The sequence below is a fragment of the Schistocerca cancellata genome, chromosome 2 (assembly GCF_023864275.1).
Source record: "Schistocerca cancellata isolate TAMUIC-IGC-003103 chromosome 2, iqSchCanc2.1, whole genome shotgun sequence".
NCBI lineage: Eukaryota > Metazoa > Arthropoda > Insecta > Orthoptera > Acrididae > Schistocerca > Schistocerca cancellata.
This window is the reverse complement of record NC_064627.1, coordinates 11899658-11912475: the sequence shown is the minus strand read 5'-3', so window position 1 is coordinate 11912475 and position 12818 is coordinate 11899658. Positions and strand designations below refer to the sequence as shown.

The following is a 12818-nucleotide window of genomic DNA, read 5'->3' as shown; positions in this document are numbered from 1 at the left end:
AATTGACGAGCACAAGGCCTATTGAAAATAAACTCTGTTTCCCATTATCAGAATAGTTTACGAAAAAATCAACCTGCTTTTAGTAATTCCTATCAATATCCGACATACATTTTGTGACTTTCCTTTACATTTTTAATTTTTTTCCTCCCCACAACAAAATATTGGTATAAAACTGTCCTGTGTAATCTTTAGCTACAAGAAAAACTAAAAAGAGTGGTCCATTGATACCTTACGAAATAAGCATCAAACGAAAAAACTACAAAGAACGAAACTCGTCTAACTTGAAAGGGAAAACCAGATGACGCTATGATTGGCCCACTATATGGCACTGCAATAGGTCAAACAGATATCAAACACTCTTTTTTTTTTTAATAGGAACTCCAATTTTTATTACATATTCGTATAGTACGTAAAGAAATATGAATGTTTTAGTTGGACCACTTTTTTTGCTTTGTGATAGGGGGCGCTGTAATAGTCGCAAACGTATAAGTAACTGGTATCACGTAACATTCCGCCAGTGTGGACGGTATTTGCTTCGTGATACATTACCCGTGTTAAAATTGACCATTACCAATTGCGGAAAAGGTTAATATTGTGTTGATGTATGGCTATTGTGATCAAAACGCCCAACGGGCTTGTGCTATGTATGCTGCTCGGTGTCTTGGACGGCATCATCCAAGTGTCTGGACCGTTCGCCAGATAGTTACATTATTTAAGGAAACAGTAAGTGTTCAGACACATGTGAAATGTCAACCATGACCTGCAACAAATGAAGATGCTTAAGTAGGTGTTTTACCTGCCATCGCAGCTAATCCGCACATCAGTAGCAGACAAACTGCACGAGAATTGGGAATCTCAAAAACGTTGGTGTTGAGAATGCTACAGTAACATCGAATGCACCCATACCATATTTCTATGCACCAGGAACTGCATGGCGACGACTTCGAACATTGTGTACAGTTGTGCCACTGGGCACAAGAGAAATTACGGGACGATGAAAGGTTTTGTCACGCGTTCTATTTAGCGACAAAGCATCATTCACCAACAGCGGTAACGTAAACCGGCATAATATGCACTATTGGGCAACGGAAAATCCATGATGGCTGCGACAAGTGGAACAATAGAGACCTTGGTGGGTTACTGTATGGTGCGGCATTATAGGAGGAAGGATAATTGACCCCCGTATTATCGATGGCAATCTGAATGGTGTAATGTATGATGATTTCCTACGTAATGTTCTACAAGATGTTTCACTGCATGACAGAATGGCAATGTACTTCCAACATGATGGATGTCTGGCACATAGCTCGCATGCAGTTGAAGCGGTGTTCAGTAGCATATTTTGTGACAGGTGGATTGGTCGTCGAAGCACCATACCGTGGCCCGCACGTTCACCGGATCTGATGTCCTCGGGTTTCTTTCTGTGGGGAAAGTTGAAGGATATTTGCTATCGTGATCCTCCGACAACACCTAACAACATGTGTCAGCACATTGTCAATGCATGTGTGAACATCACAGAAGGCGAACTACTCACTGTTGAGAGGAATGTTGTTACACGTATTGCCAAATGTATTGAGGTTGACAGACATCATTTTGAGCATTTACTGCATTAAGGTGGTATTCACAGGTAATCGTGCTGTAACAGCATGCGATCTCAGAAATGATAAGTTCACAAAGGTACATGTATCACATTGGAACAACTGAAATAAAATGTTCAAACGTACCTATGTTCTGTATTATAATTTAAAAAACCTACCTGTTACCAACTGTTTGTCTAAAATTATGAGCCATATGTTTGTGACTATTACAGTGCCCTCTATCACAAAGCGAAAAAAGTGGTGCAACTAAAACATTCATATTTCTCTACATACTGGATAAATATGTAATAAAAATGGGGGTTCTTATTTTAAAAAACTCAGTTGATATCCGTTTGACCTATGGCAGCGCCATCTAGCAGGCCAACCATAGTGCCATCTGGTTTCCCCTTCAAGCTAGACAAGTTTCGTTCTTTGTAGTTTTTTCATTTGATGCTTATTTCATGAGATATTTGGCTCGGTCACGATCAATGGACCACCCTGTATATATATACATATTTTACTGTATGGAATTTATCAAAAGAAGGTGTCAAAAACCACATCAAAAACTATACAGCAATACTGTGCTCCTTTTCTTTCATTTTTCTCATCAGTTTGATCTGGCACATGGAATGTTGTCCGATATGATCACATTCGAGGAATGTGTGTCACAAATTGAGAACTACGGTGGTAACAAATATTCTCAATGGTGCAGCCTGCTCTTCTACTGAGTACTCTTTTCCGCTTAGTGCAGTCTCCAGCCATGGTATTTTGTTACTGTAACTGCTTATAACATCCTAAAAATATTATATTTATACCATCAAAATTCTTGCCTGAACAAGCCTGGCCGTAAACTCTTGTCAGAGCACCCTGAGAGCAACACTAGTTGTACTTAATGTGGGGAAACATGGGGGTGACTGCTGAGGGAGGAGCTGCCCCTTTCTGTAAATGGTCCAGATGTGTCCCTCACAGTCAACAGTTAATGGCAAACAGTAATTTAATTGATGAAATAACGTCCCTGCTGTAGAAGCCTCTCACACCACTATTGACGTATGTAAAACCTATGCCCAATTTAAAATCCAGATCAGCTTATTAACTAATAGAGATGATTTGTAACACAAACTACTAAAATTCAGATCACATTCCTAACAGGCAAAATCACTCTTACCTAAATTCTCTCATAGGCTGTCGAATCAGCTGCTCCATCTCATGTTGAAATGCAGCCAATTCATCCAATTCCAGCTTTGCTTCAAATGCTGCCAAAGCTTGCTCGGGCTTGATCTGTTGCACAAACCAAATAAATGCATCAGCAATACATGCTAATTAAGAAAAGGAGGAGAAGGAGGATGGCCACACACAAATGATATGCAATGGCAACAAATTACATGATTCTTTAAATGCAAACACTTTTGGTTAGGCTTTCCGTGACTGTTATTGACATCAAATGAAACAACAAGATTACTGTTACCAATCACTGTTTATTTATCTTCATGATGCATTTCAAAGGTTTAGTAAACAAGGTTTTGTAAACAACAAAATATGTTGTTTACAAAATATGACAGTATAGATGAGATGTGTTACAGCAGTGAAAGGAACCTGTGACCACTGGAGACATTGTGCCAAGTTTCTCCAAAAAATCATAACACAACATACAGACACATGTCATACTAACAAATGTAAATCCATGCAAGGATGGAGGTTTAAACCTTTGAAATGCGTTGTGGAGATAAATAAACAGAGGCTGGTAACAGTAAACTTATTGTTATGAGATTCTTGTTAAAGGATAACATAACTTATCATGATACCGCAACTATATCTATACACATTATAAATTAAAACCCTCTGCCACAAGTTTTGGCCTGTATGTGAATGTCAGGAATTACTGTATGGTTTTTGATACAGTTTTCACAAAAAGATAGTGATTCAAAAGGGAGGTTTGTGTATTTAATTTACAATTATAAGTATTATTGCAGACGGGGGAAAACATATGGCAGAAGAAAAAATAGTGTAAAAATTGATCAACAGATGGTGCTGTATGTGTCAAAACACATAAATGAAAACACCTCTCATGTGCACGACCCATTGAAGTTGGTATAACACGCCAGGTGCACGGCTTTTCCTCCTTTCACATCTGCGACATTCGCCATGACTGTCTCAATGCAGAATTGCACTCTGTTTGTAAAGTTGTATAATAAGAATGATGAGTGTGCACATGTTGCTCTGCAGAAGTTCCAAACACTGAAGGGTCTGAAAAACGGCGTCGGTGTGATGACTGCTGTGGGTCTGGAGAAAATGATTCCGAAATTTGAAAAGACTGGTTCTTTTGGTGTGCAAACAAATTGAAACAAATTGATTGGACATCAGTGGAAGCAGTGGCCACAGCAATGCAGGAGGAGACAAGTGGTGGTGTGCAAATGTGTAGTGCATGGAGAATTGCCTGATTTTGGACATACTCTTGAGCACAGTGGGTAAGATCCAATGAAACATCCCCCTTCGCTATCCATTCAAAATTACCCATGTGCACAAATTGCTTCCTGTTGACTTGCCAGCAAGAGAGACCTTTGCTTTAGAATATCTTGTTTGCACGGAAATGGACAATGATTGGCCATGGAAGATTCTGTGGGCAGAAGAAGCCCACTTCCATCTGACAGTATATGTCAATACACAGAATTGTTGAATACGGGCAACGGAAAATCCACACGCAAATCAACCAGTACCACTTCATCCTGAAGAAGTCACTGCATGGTGCGGGTGTACGACATCATTTATCATAGGACTGTATTTTTTTGAAGAGACTGGAGCTATCGGTCCTGTTACCTGTACTGTCACTGGTAAGCGTCTTTTGCAGAACCACATCACTGCAGCTCTCCAACAGCGTGGATGCGATAATTTTTATGCAAGACGGTGTACCTCTGCGCATTGCAAATCCAGTTAAGCAGCTGCTGAAGTGCCATTAAGGAAATGCTAGAATTATCAGCAGCCATTTGCTACAGCCTGGCTGTCCCGATCACCTGATCTTGATCCGTATGACTTCTGGCTGTGGGGATGAAAGATGTTGTGTACAGTGTTCCGATTGCAAACTTAGCTGCATTGAAGGCACGCATTGCGCAACACATTCTGAATGTGACCCCGGAAACACTTTGATCAGTTGTGGAACATGCTGTTTATCAACTTCAGCTTGTTGCAGGAAACAGTGGACAGCATATTGAACATGTTTTGCGTCAGTCACATGGAAATTAATAATCTGATTTGATTTTGATTGATGCTTTTTATGTGGGTTTTGGCTTCGGGACGATTAAGCACCAATGCGGTTGATGCTTTTTATGTGGTTTTTGGCCTCAGGACTAATGTGATTGACACTTTTTATGCAGTTTTTGGACCCAGGAGGATTAAAAACTGATGTGAGTGATGCTTTTTATGTGGTTTCTAGCATCAGGACAATTATAAACCGATTTTTCCCATCCAATGTGGTATGACCTTGCTGTGGTGGATGGGCTTCCGTAACTAGCAGTATCACACCTGTAAACCCGTGCACATTGAGTAGTACTGTTTGTTTATCGCCAAATGTACACCTTAGGCATTGTTGTATGATTCATTTGTCATTTGTAGTTGACCACTATTAAATTAGGATGCTTAAAACACCATCTATTGCTACATTTTGCAACTATTTATTTTTCTTCTGCCAAACCTTTTCCCCCTTCTCCGATAATATTCCGTTGCAATTTCTCGTCATTCTGACCAGCGGTGTTATTTCTACAGCTGTTTTCAAGTTTAACTGTACCTATAATCAACCTGTATATTGTTATCTCTCGCATATCTAATCGGAATTTGGACTGACACCTCATGGCAATAACAGGAGCTATGAGCTTATGAGCTACAGAAGAGGCAAAAAGCAGCAACAGTAAACAGCTACCACAACTCCAGACAGCAGTGTAGCTTCACCAGAATCTATATATAACTATGTACCTATATATATTGTAAATGAAAGTCCCTCCCTCACATTTTTCTGTCTGTGTGTGAAGGCTAATCTCAGGAACTGCTGCAGCGATTTTGATACAGACTTCATTAATAGGTAGACTAAGTCATGAGCAAGGTTTCTGTATATAGTTTGTTACCAATAAGCCAGACGAGGCATCTGACTGTAGTTTCTAAGTGCTACCTACATGAAGTCTTGGAGAGGTACTAGAATAATACATTTTAAAACACGGTTTTCAAACATTTTTAATGCCAGTTTCATCACGGTGTGTTACTCTGCAACTTTACAAGCAGCTACTGCCTTGTCGCTCTTCAGACTTTCCTGGCAGTGGTGTTCAATATACGGCTCTCAGGTTTGCCACAGTATCACTTTTTTGTGTACACCATAATATTTCCTTGAAGGAACTGCTAGATGTCATCAGGTGGTGGCTGTTCAATACTGCCAGCAGGTAGCAATAGTTGTGTCCCCCCTGCAACAGTGTGTGCGGGCTCCTCGTCACATGCGGGCAATCGAGTTACTTGCCGATGGACGACCGTAGCATGTTCGGAGACATTTACGTGCGCACCAGGTGACGGGTGCTGCTACCAAATGTCACTGTGGCCAGGAGCCAAACCAAATAGTTGCCAGATAAAACCTCCTCTATATTGGAGTAAAATCTATCTGGCATACCAATCAAAAAAAAGTCCAGTCGAGGGAACAAAACGAAGTAACAGAATCGGCTACTTTCACAGATCTCTTGCTGTACTCCGGCAGTAGTTCCTCGACAGACACGACATTAGACACCTCCTTCGACCTCCCGTGAAACTGAGGAATGTGTTACGTTCTGTTGAAGATGATCTCAGACTCTGGAAATGAGATAAGCACAAGATTCCTCACGAGTGTCCAATGACATTTATTGGCCACACTTGTTGCACAGTGTGAGACTGATGTGACAAATACCTTTGTCACATACGTCTATGTCAACAGTATAAATCTCTGACAGCAGAGAATTGCCCTAGTACAGAACACCTTGTGATGCACGAAAAGACACAGATTATTCGCTAACTTTAATATTTCTGGAACTGTAAGGTAAAAGAGACAACACACATCCTCCCAGCAAATAACCTAATAAACAGGAACTAAGGATTCCAATTTAGTACAGCCTGGAACCCAGCATTTTGCACCATCAGATACAAAGAGAAACAAGAACTTCCAATGACAGTTACAACACAACACACTGCGGAGCTTCCATCTAAAAACAATTCAACTCAGATCCGGCCCACAGCAACATTCGGCAGAAGCACGCGCAGAAGGCTCCGAACGTGCTACCGCACTTTCAGAACATTCTTTTCCCCAGATTCTACCATCTCCACAGATTTAGCTTCCTTCTCTGGTACAGATTTCTCATTTCCTTTATCTTACTAAACGTGCAGCTGCACACTGTCTCCAATCTCGTTCTCTCGTGGTGTCAGTTCCTGCCTTTTACGAGAACGACGTGGTTATAAATTTAACAATAAGAAAGCAACTATTAATAATAACCACAAAGAAAGAACAGATTGTAATCTCTTGATGAAGAATGAGTATCTGGAATGAATGGGACATAAAAGACTACCTCTAAAAGCCAAAAATTGTAAACAAGGCAATAGAAGAGTGGGCAGACCACACAGCAGATTGTGACTATGACAGAAGTCAGGGCACCAACAGTAACATGGACCTGTCACTCTACATTCAAAGACTGAATCAGTAGAAATTACAAGAAAGTGGGGTGGATTACTAGTTACCTACTTCCAGGGAGTGGAAATTCTACTAATCCTCGCAGGAACACGTACGCAGAAAATACCAGTCTTAGCTTCTATTGTTCCCTTTTGGGGGAGAAAATGCAGCCGAAGCTTGCTCAAATAAATGTATCACACAGACCCTACACTGTGAGGGACCCATCTGTTGTGAGAACGAGGAGAGGTATAGATGCGAGTGAGGACATCAGAGAGAGCAGGTCAAAGACAGAACAACAGTGCATACTGAGAATCTCTTACTCCAGTCCCGCTTAGTGAGGCATGCACAGCAGGAAAGGGGATGAGTAGTGTTTTAATTGGTGCCACAAAAGCAAGCACACGGTAGATCAGTTCTTCTTTATGTATGAACAGTGAAATGAATAATGAATACCCAGGTTGAAAAGTTTTTCTGTGACCAGTAGGGATATTCTAACACTACTGTTAATTCACAGTGACACTTTTCTGTACATTGTTAAAGCAGTAACTGGACTTAAACTTCTTTACACTAAATTGACCTACACAAAACATCCTGATGATGAATAAAATTGTGTTACCGAAATTTCTGAAGCCGGTATGAGGATGTGTACCTCACTGTTTGCAACGACAAGAACCTGTTTGCAAGGCAACTGGTGCGAATTCTAAAATTCCGTGACCCCATTCTAAATATAGTCATAGCTCCTCAGTCAGTTATAGCTGAACAGTGTTTGTAGTCAAATATTTTAAATTTATAAGTCAAAACAGTTTATAATCAGAAAATGAAGCAAACACCATCATACTGAGGTACAATTCACTAAGCAAATACCAAAAGTAATTTCTCGAAATTACTTTTTATTACAGCACATTTGAAAGTTCTGAATACATTTTTGTAACATTTATTTGTGGACGTGGAGAAAATTCCAGTAACTTTATTTTCAATAGCACACCACATGCATTTGATACGATCAGTTATGTATTACTAAAAATCTGTTTACAAAACTCTATGTCAGTTTATAACAGGCCTTCTGCTAAAGAAACAGTGGTTGGAGGGGAAATTACCAAAAATCCAAGTTTTAGAGTTTACTTTTGGGATATAGAGCATAATATCACTGTTTACAAGTCATTTAATGACAATGACTGGGCTACTTTTTTCTACGGTAGAGAAGAACTGTCCCATTTTAGTTTCTATTCAGCACTGTGATAGAAAGATACAATGCCTGAAAAATAGAACATTACAGCTGCTCAATGGTTAATACCAAATGACTTCATTTGCTGAAAAAGCTTTATGTTTCTTACTTTATCTGTGTTACATGGATGTGCAAGCTCAGCATGAGAATCAGTCAAATTTTCTGCTGTCTTTCCAATTTCTTATATTTAGTAAATTGCAGATTTTACTTTTCACACTTTCATAACCTTCATTCTTCTTTTAGTTTCAACTATATTCTTCCTGCCATTCCAGCATACAAACATTGACTTATTTCACAAGAGCAGGCATTGCTTGCAGTGAAATCAGTAACTGTTGAAATTAACTTTATCAGTCTAAGTGATCAGAGCGGCAGAACATCACACCAGGGAACTAGGTTCGATTCCTGGGTAGGTCGGAGATTTTCTCCATTTGGGGACTAGGTGTTGTGTCATCTTCATCACCATTTCATCCTCATCGACATGCACATCATCAATGTGGCATCGACTAAAGAGATATGCAGCAAGCGATTGGTCTATCTGATGGGAGGCTCTAGCAAACATACATTTCATTTAACTAGTTTACCAGGACATCCACAATTCACAATCAGTATGTTTTATTTTTACCAGTTTTGCTCTATAATTTTACAACAGCGTAATCAGAAAAACTGTAATTTAATACAACAAGATCTGAAAATATGGAATCTTACATTGACATCAAAAAATATTTTATTTACAATATGGTAACCTTCATTTAAAATACAGTTGTTGGCTGATTACATTGCCAGTTCCAGAGATTACGTTGGCATGGTAGCAACGTCTATGGCAAGGTAGGGTGTATTCAGAGATAATGCAGTATCTTTACTGAGCAAGATAAGGACCCACGTACACACACACACACACACACACACATTTCGACAGACTCATTGTTTCACATCTACTTCATGAAAAACCCATGCATTTCAACCACTACACTAACATTGAATCATGGTAAACTAGTGCAATTTGTTCCAAAATTCATATTGCTGCCAGAAATAGAAATTTACATTTCAGTTGCCACTTTCATGGACTTCTATAGAGACATGTCACTTCTGCAATGGACAAAATTTCATTGCCTGCAATATCTTTCAAAATACATCTTGAAAATACATCTTTACAAATATAGCATCAAGATAGAAAAATACAGTTTTTAAAAATATATCTCTTTAATAATGCCAGTAGCTCTCTAAGGGTGTTCACAGATAACACAGTTATGTGTAGCGAGGTGACGATTGTAAGGAACAATTATGAAATGCAGGGATTTCTTCATCTACATCTACATGGATACTCTGCATTTCACATTTAAGTGCCTGGCAGAGGGTTCATCAAACCAACTTCACAATTCTCTGTTATTCCAATCTCGTATAGTGTGCAGAAATACCGAACACCTATATTTTTCCGTACAAGCTCTGATTTCCCTTATTTTATAATAATGATCATTTCTCCCTATGTAGGTCAGTGTCAACAAAATATTTTCACATTCAGTGAAGAAAGTTAGTGATTGGAATTTCATGAGAAAATTCTGCTGCAGCAAAAAATGCCTTTGCTTTAATGAAGTCCACCCCAAATCCTGTATGATTTCAGTGACACTCTCTCCCCTATTTTACAATAATACAAAACATGCTGTCATTTTTGAACTTTTTTGGGGTACTCTGTCAATCCTATCTGGTAAGGATCCCACACCACACAGCAGTATTCTAAAAGAGGATGGACAAGGGTAGCATAGGAAGTTTCCTTAGTAGGTCTGTTACATTTTTTAAGTGTCCTGCCAATAAAACGGTCTTTGGTTAGCCTTCACCACAACATTTTCTATGTGTTCCTTCCAATTTAAGTTGTTCGTAATTGTAGTTCCTAGGTATTTAATTGAATTTGCCACCTTTAGATTCGAGTGATTTATCGTGTAACCAGAGTTTAACGGATTCCTTTTAGCACTCATGTGGATAACCTCACACTTTGCACAATACAGATGTCTTTTCTAAATCGTTTTGAAATTTGTTTTGATCTTATGATGACTTTACTAGTCGATAAATGACAGTGTCATCTGCAAACAACCTAAGACGGCTGCTCAAATTGTCTCCCAAATCATTTATATAGATAAGGAACTGCAGAGGGCCTATAACACTACGTTGGGGAATGCAGGAAATCACTTCTGTTTTACTCAATGACTTTCCATCAATTAGTATGAACTGTGACCTATCTGACAGGAAATCATGAATCCAGCCACATAACTGAGGCGATGTTCCATAATCATGAAATTTCACTACAAGCCGCTTGTGTGGTACAGTGTCAAAAGCCTTCTGGAAATCCAGAAATATGAAATCAATTTGAATCTCTTGTCAATAGCACTCAACACTTCATGCGAGTAAAGAGCTAGTAGTGTTTCAGAAGAACGATGTTTTCTAAATCCATGTTGACTGTGTGTCAATAGACCATTTTGTTCGAGGTAATTCATAACGTTCAAACACAATACCCATTCCAAAATCCTGCTGCATATTGACATTAATGATATGGGCCTGTAATTTAGTGGATTATTCCTACTGCCTTTCTTGAATATTGGTGTGACCTGTGAAACTTACCAGTCTTTGGGTACGGATCTTTCATCGAGAAATTGGTTGTATATGATTGTTATGTATGGAGCTATTGCATCAACCTACTTTGAAAGGAACCCAACTGGTATACAGTCTGGACCAGAAGACTTGCTTTTATTAAGTGATTTAAGTTGCTTCACTACTCCGAGGATATTTACTTCTATGTTATGTTGGCAGCTGTTCTTGATTCAGATTCTGAAATATTTCAGAAGGCTATTTAGTAACTCTGCTTTGGCAGCACTGTCTTTGAAAGTATCTCCATTGCTATCGCACAGAGAAGGTACTGATTGTGTCTTGCAGCTTGCATACTTCACATATGACTAGAATCTCTTTGGATTTTCTGCCACATTTCAAGACAAAGGTTTGTTGTAGAAATTATTATAAGCATCTCACATTGAAGTCTGTGCTAAATTTCAAACTTCTGTAAAAGATCACCAATCCTGGGGATTTTGCATCTGTTTAAATTTGGCATGTTTGTTTTGTTGGTTCTGCTACAGTGTTCTGACCTGTTTTGTGCGTCGAGGAGGATCAGCTCCATCGTTCGTTAATTTATTCGGCATAAACCAATTGCTGCTGATACTATTTCTCTGAATTCAAGCCACATCTGGTCTACATTTATATTGTTAATTTAGAAGAAGTGGAGACTGTCCCTCAGGAAGGCGTCAAGTGAATTTTTATCTGCTTTTTTGAACACGTTTATTTTTTATTTATTTTTGGAGGAATTGGGGGTTACAGTATTCAGTCTCACTACGACAAACCTGTGTTCACTAATCCTGTATCCCTTTTCATGCTCGTATTAACTCAGGATTATTTGTTGCTAAGAGGTCAAGTGCGTTTTCACAAATGTTTACTATTTTCGTGGGCTCATTAACTAACTGCTCAAAATAATTTTCAGAGAATGCGTTTAGCACAATTTCGGATGATGTTTTATGCATACCTCCAGAATTAAACACGTATTTTCGCCAACATATCGAGGGTAAATTAAAGTCACGACCAACTATAATTGTATGAGTCGACTACGTGTTTGAAATCAAAGTCAGGTTTTATTTGAACCTTTCAGCAACTGTATCATCTGAATTGGGAGGTCGGTAAAAGGATCCAATTATTATTTCATTCGGGTTGCCAACAATAGCCTCTGCCCATACTACCTCACAGGAACTATCTACTTCAATTCGTGCCAAGATAAACTACTTCTGACAGCAACAAACATGCCACCGCCAATTGTGTTAAGCTGTCCTTTTGGAACATCGTTAGGTTCTTGGCAAAAATTTCGGCTGAGCTTAACTCCGATTTTAGCCAGCTTTGAAGGCCTATAACAATTTCAGCATCAATGCTTTCTATTAGCACTTGGAGCTCTGGTACTTTCCCAACACAGCTACGACAATTTACAACTGTTATACCGATGGTTCCTGTATCTATGTTCTTCCTGTGTTTAGCCTGCACCCTTTGCAACTAAAGCCCTGTTTGTGTTTTCCCGAGACCCTTTAATCTAAAAAACTGCTCAGTCCACGCCACACAGCCCCTGCTACCTGTGTAGCTGCTTCCTGCGTATAGTGGACTCCTTACCTATTCAGCAGAACTCAAAACCCAACCACCATTTTGCGCAAGTCAGGGAATCAGCAGACTACACAGTCACAAAACTATCTGAGCCTCCAATTCAAATCCTCCACTCAGCTCTGTACCAGAGGTCCAAAATTGGTCCTGTCGAGTATGCTGCAAATGGTCAGCTCTT

The 12818-nt window shown here is 39.3% G+C and overlaps 1 protein-coding gene across 2 annotated transcripts in view; it reads right to left on the bottom strand.

Annotated features, from left to right (window-relative positions):
• The window catches only part of LOC126161305 (uncharacterized), an 847447-nt gene that overhangs the window by 68495 nt on the left and 766134 nt on the right, over nucleotides 1-12818 (bottom strand). For both annotated transcript variants that reach the window (XM_049917059.1, XM_049917060.1), the window contains one exon: nucleotides 2743-2855. In XM_049917059.1, the coding sequence (XP_049773016.1) occupies nucleotides 2743-2855 (113 nt within the window). The remainder of the gene's footprint in view (nucleotides 1-2742; nucleotides 2856-12818) is intronic.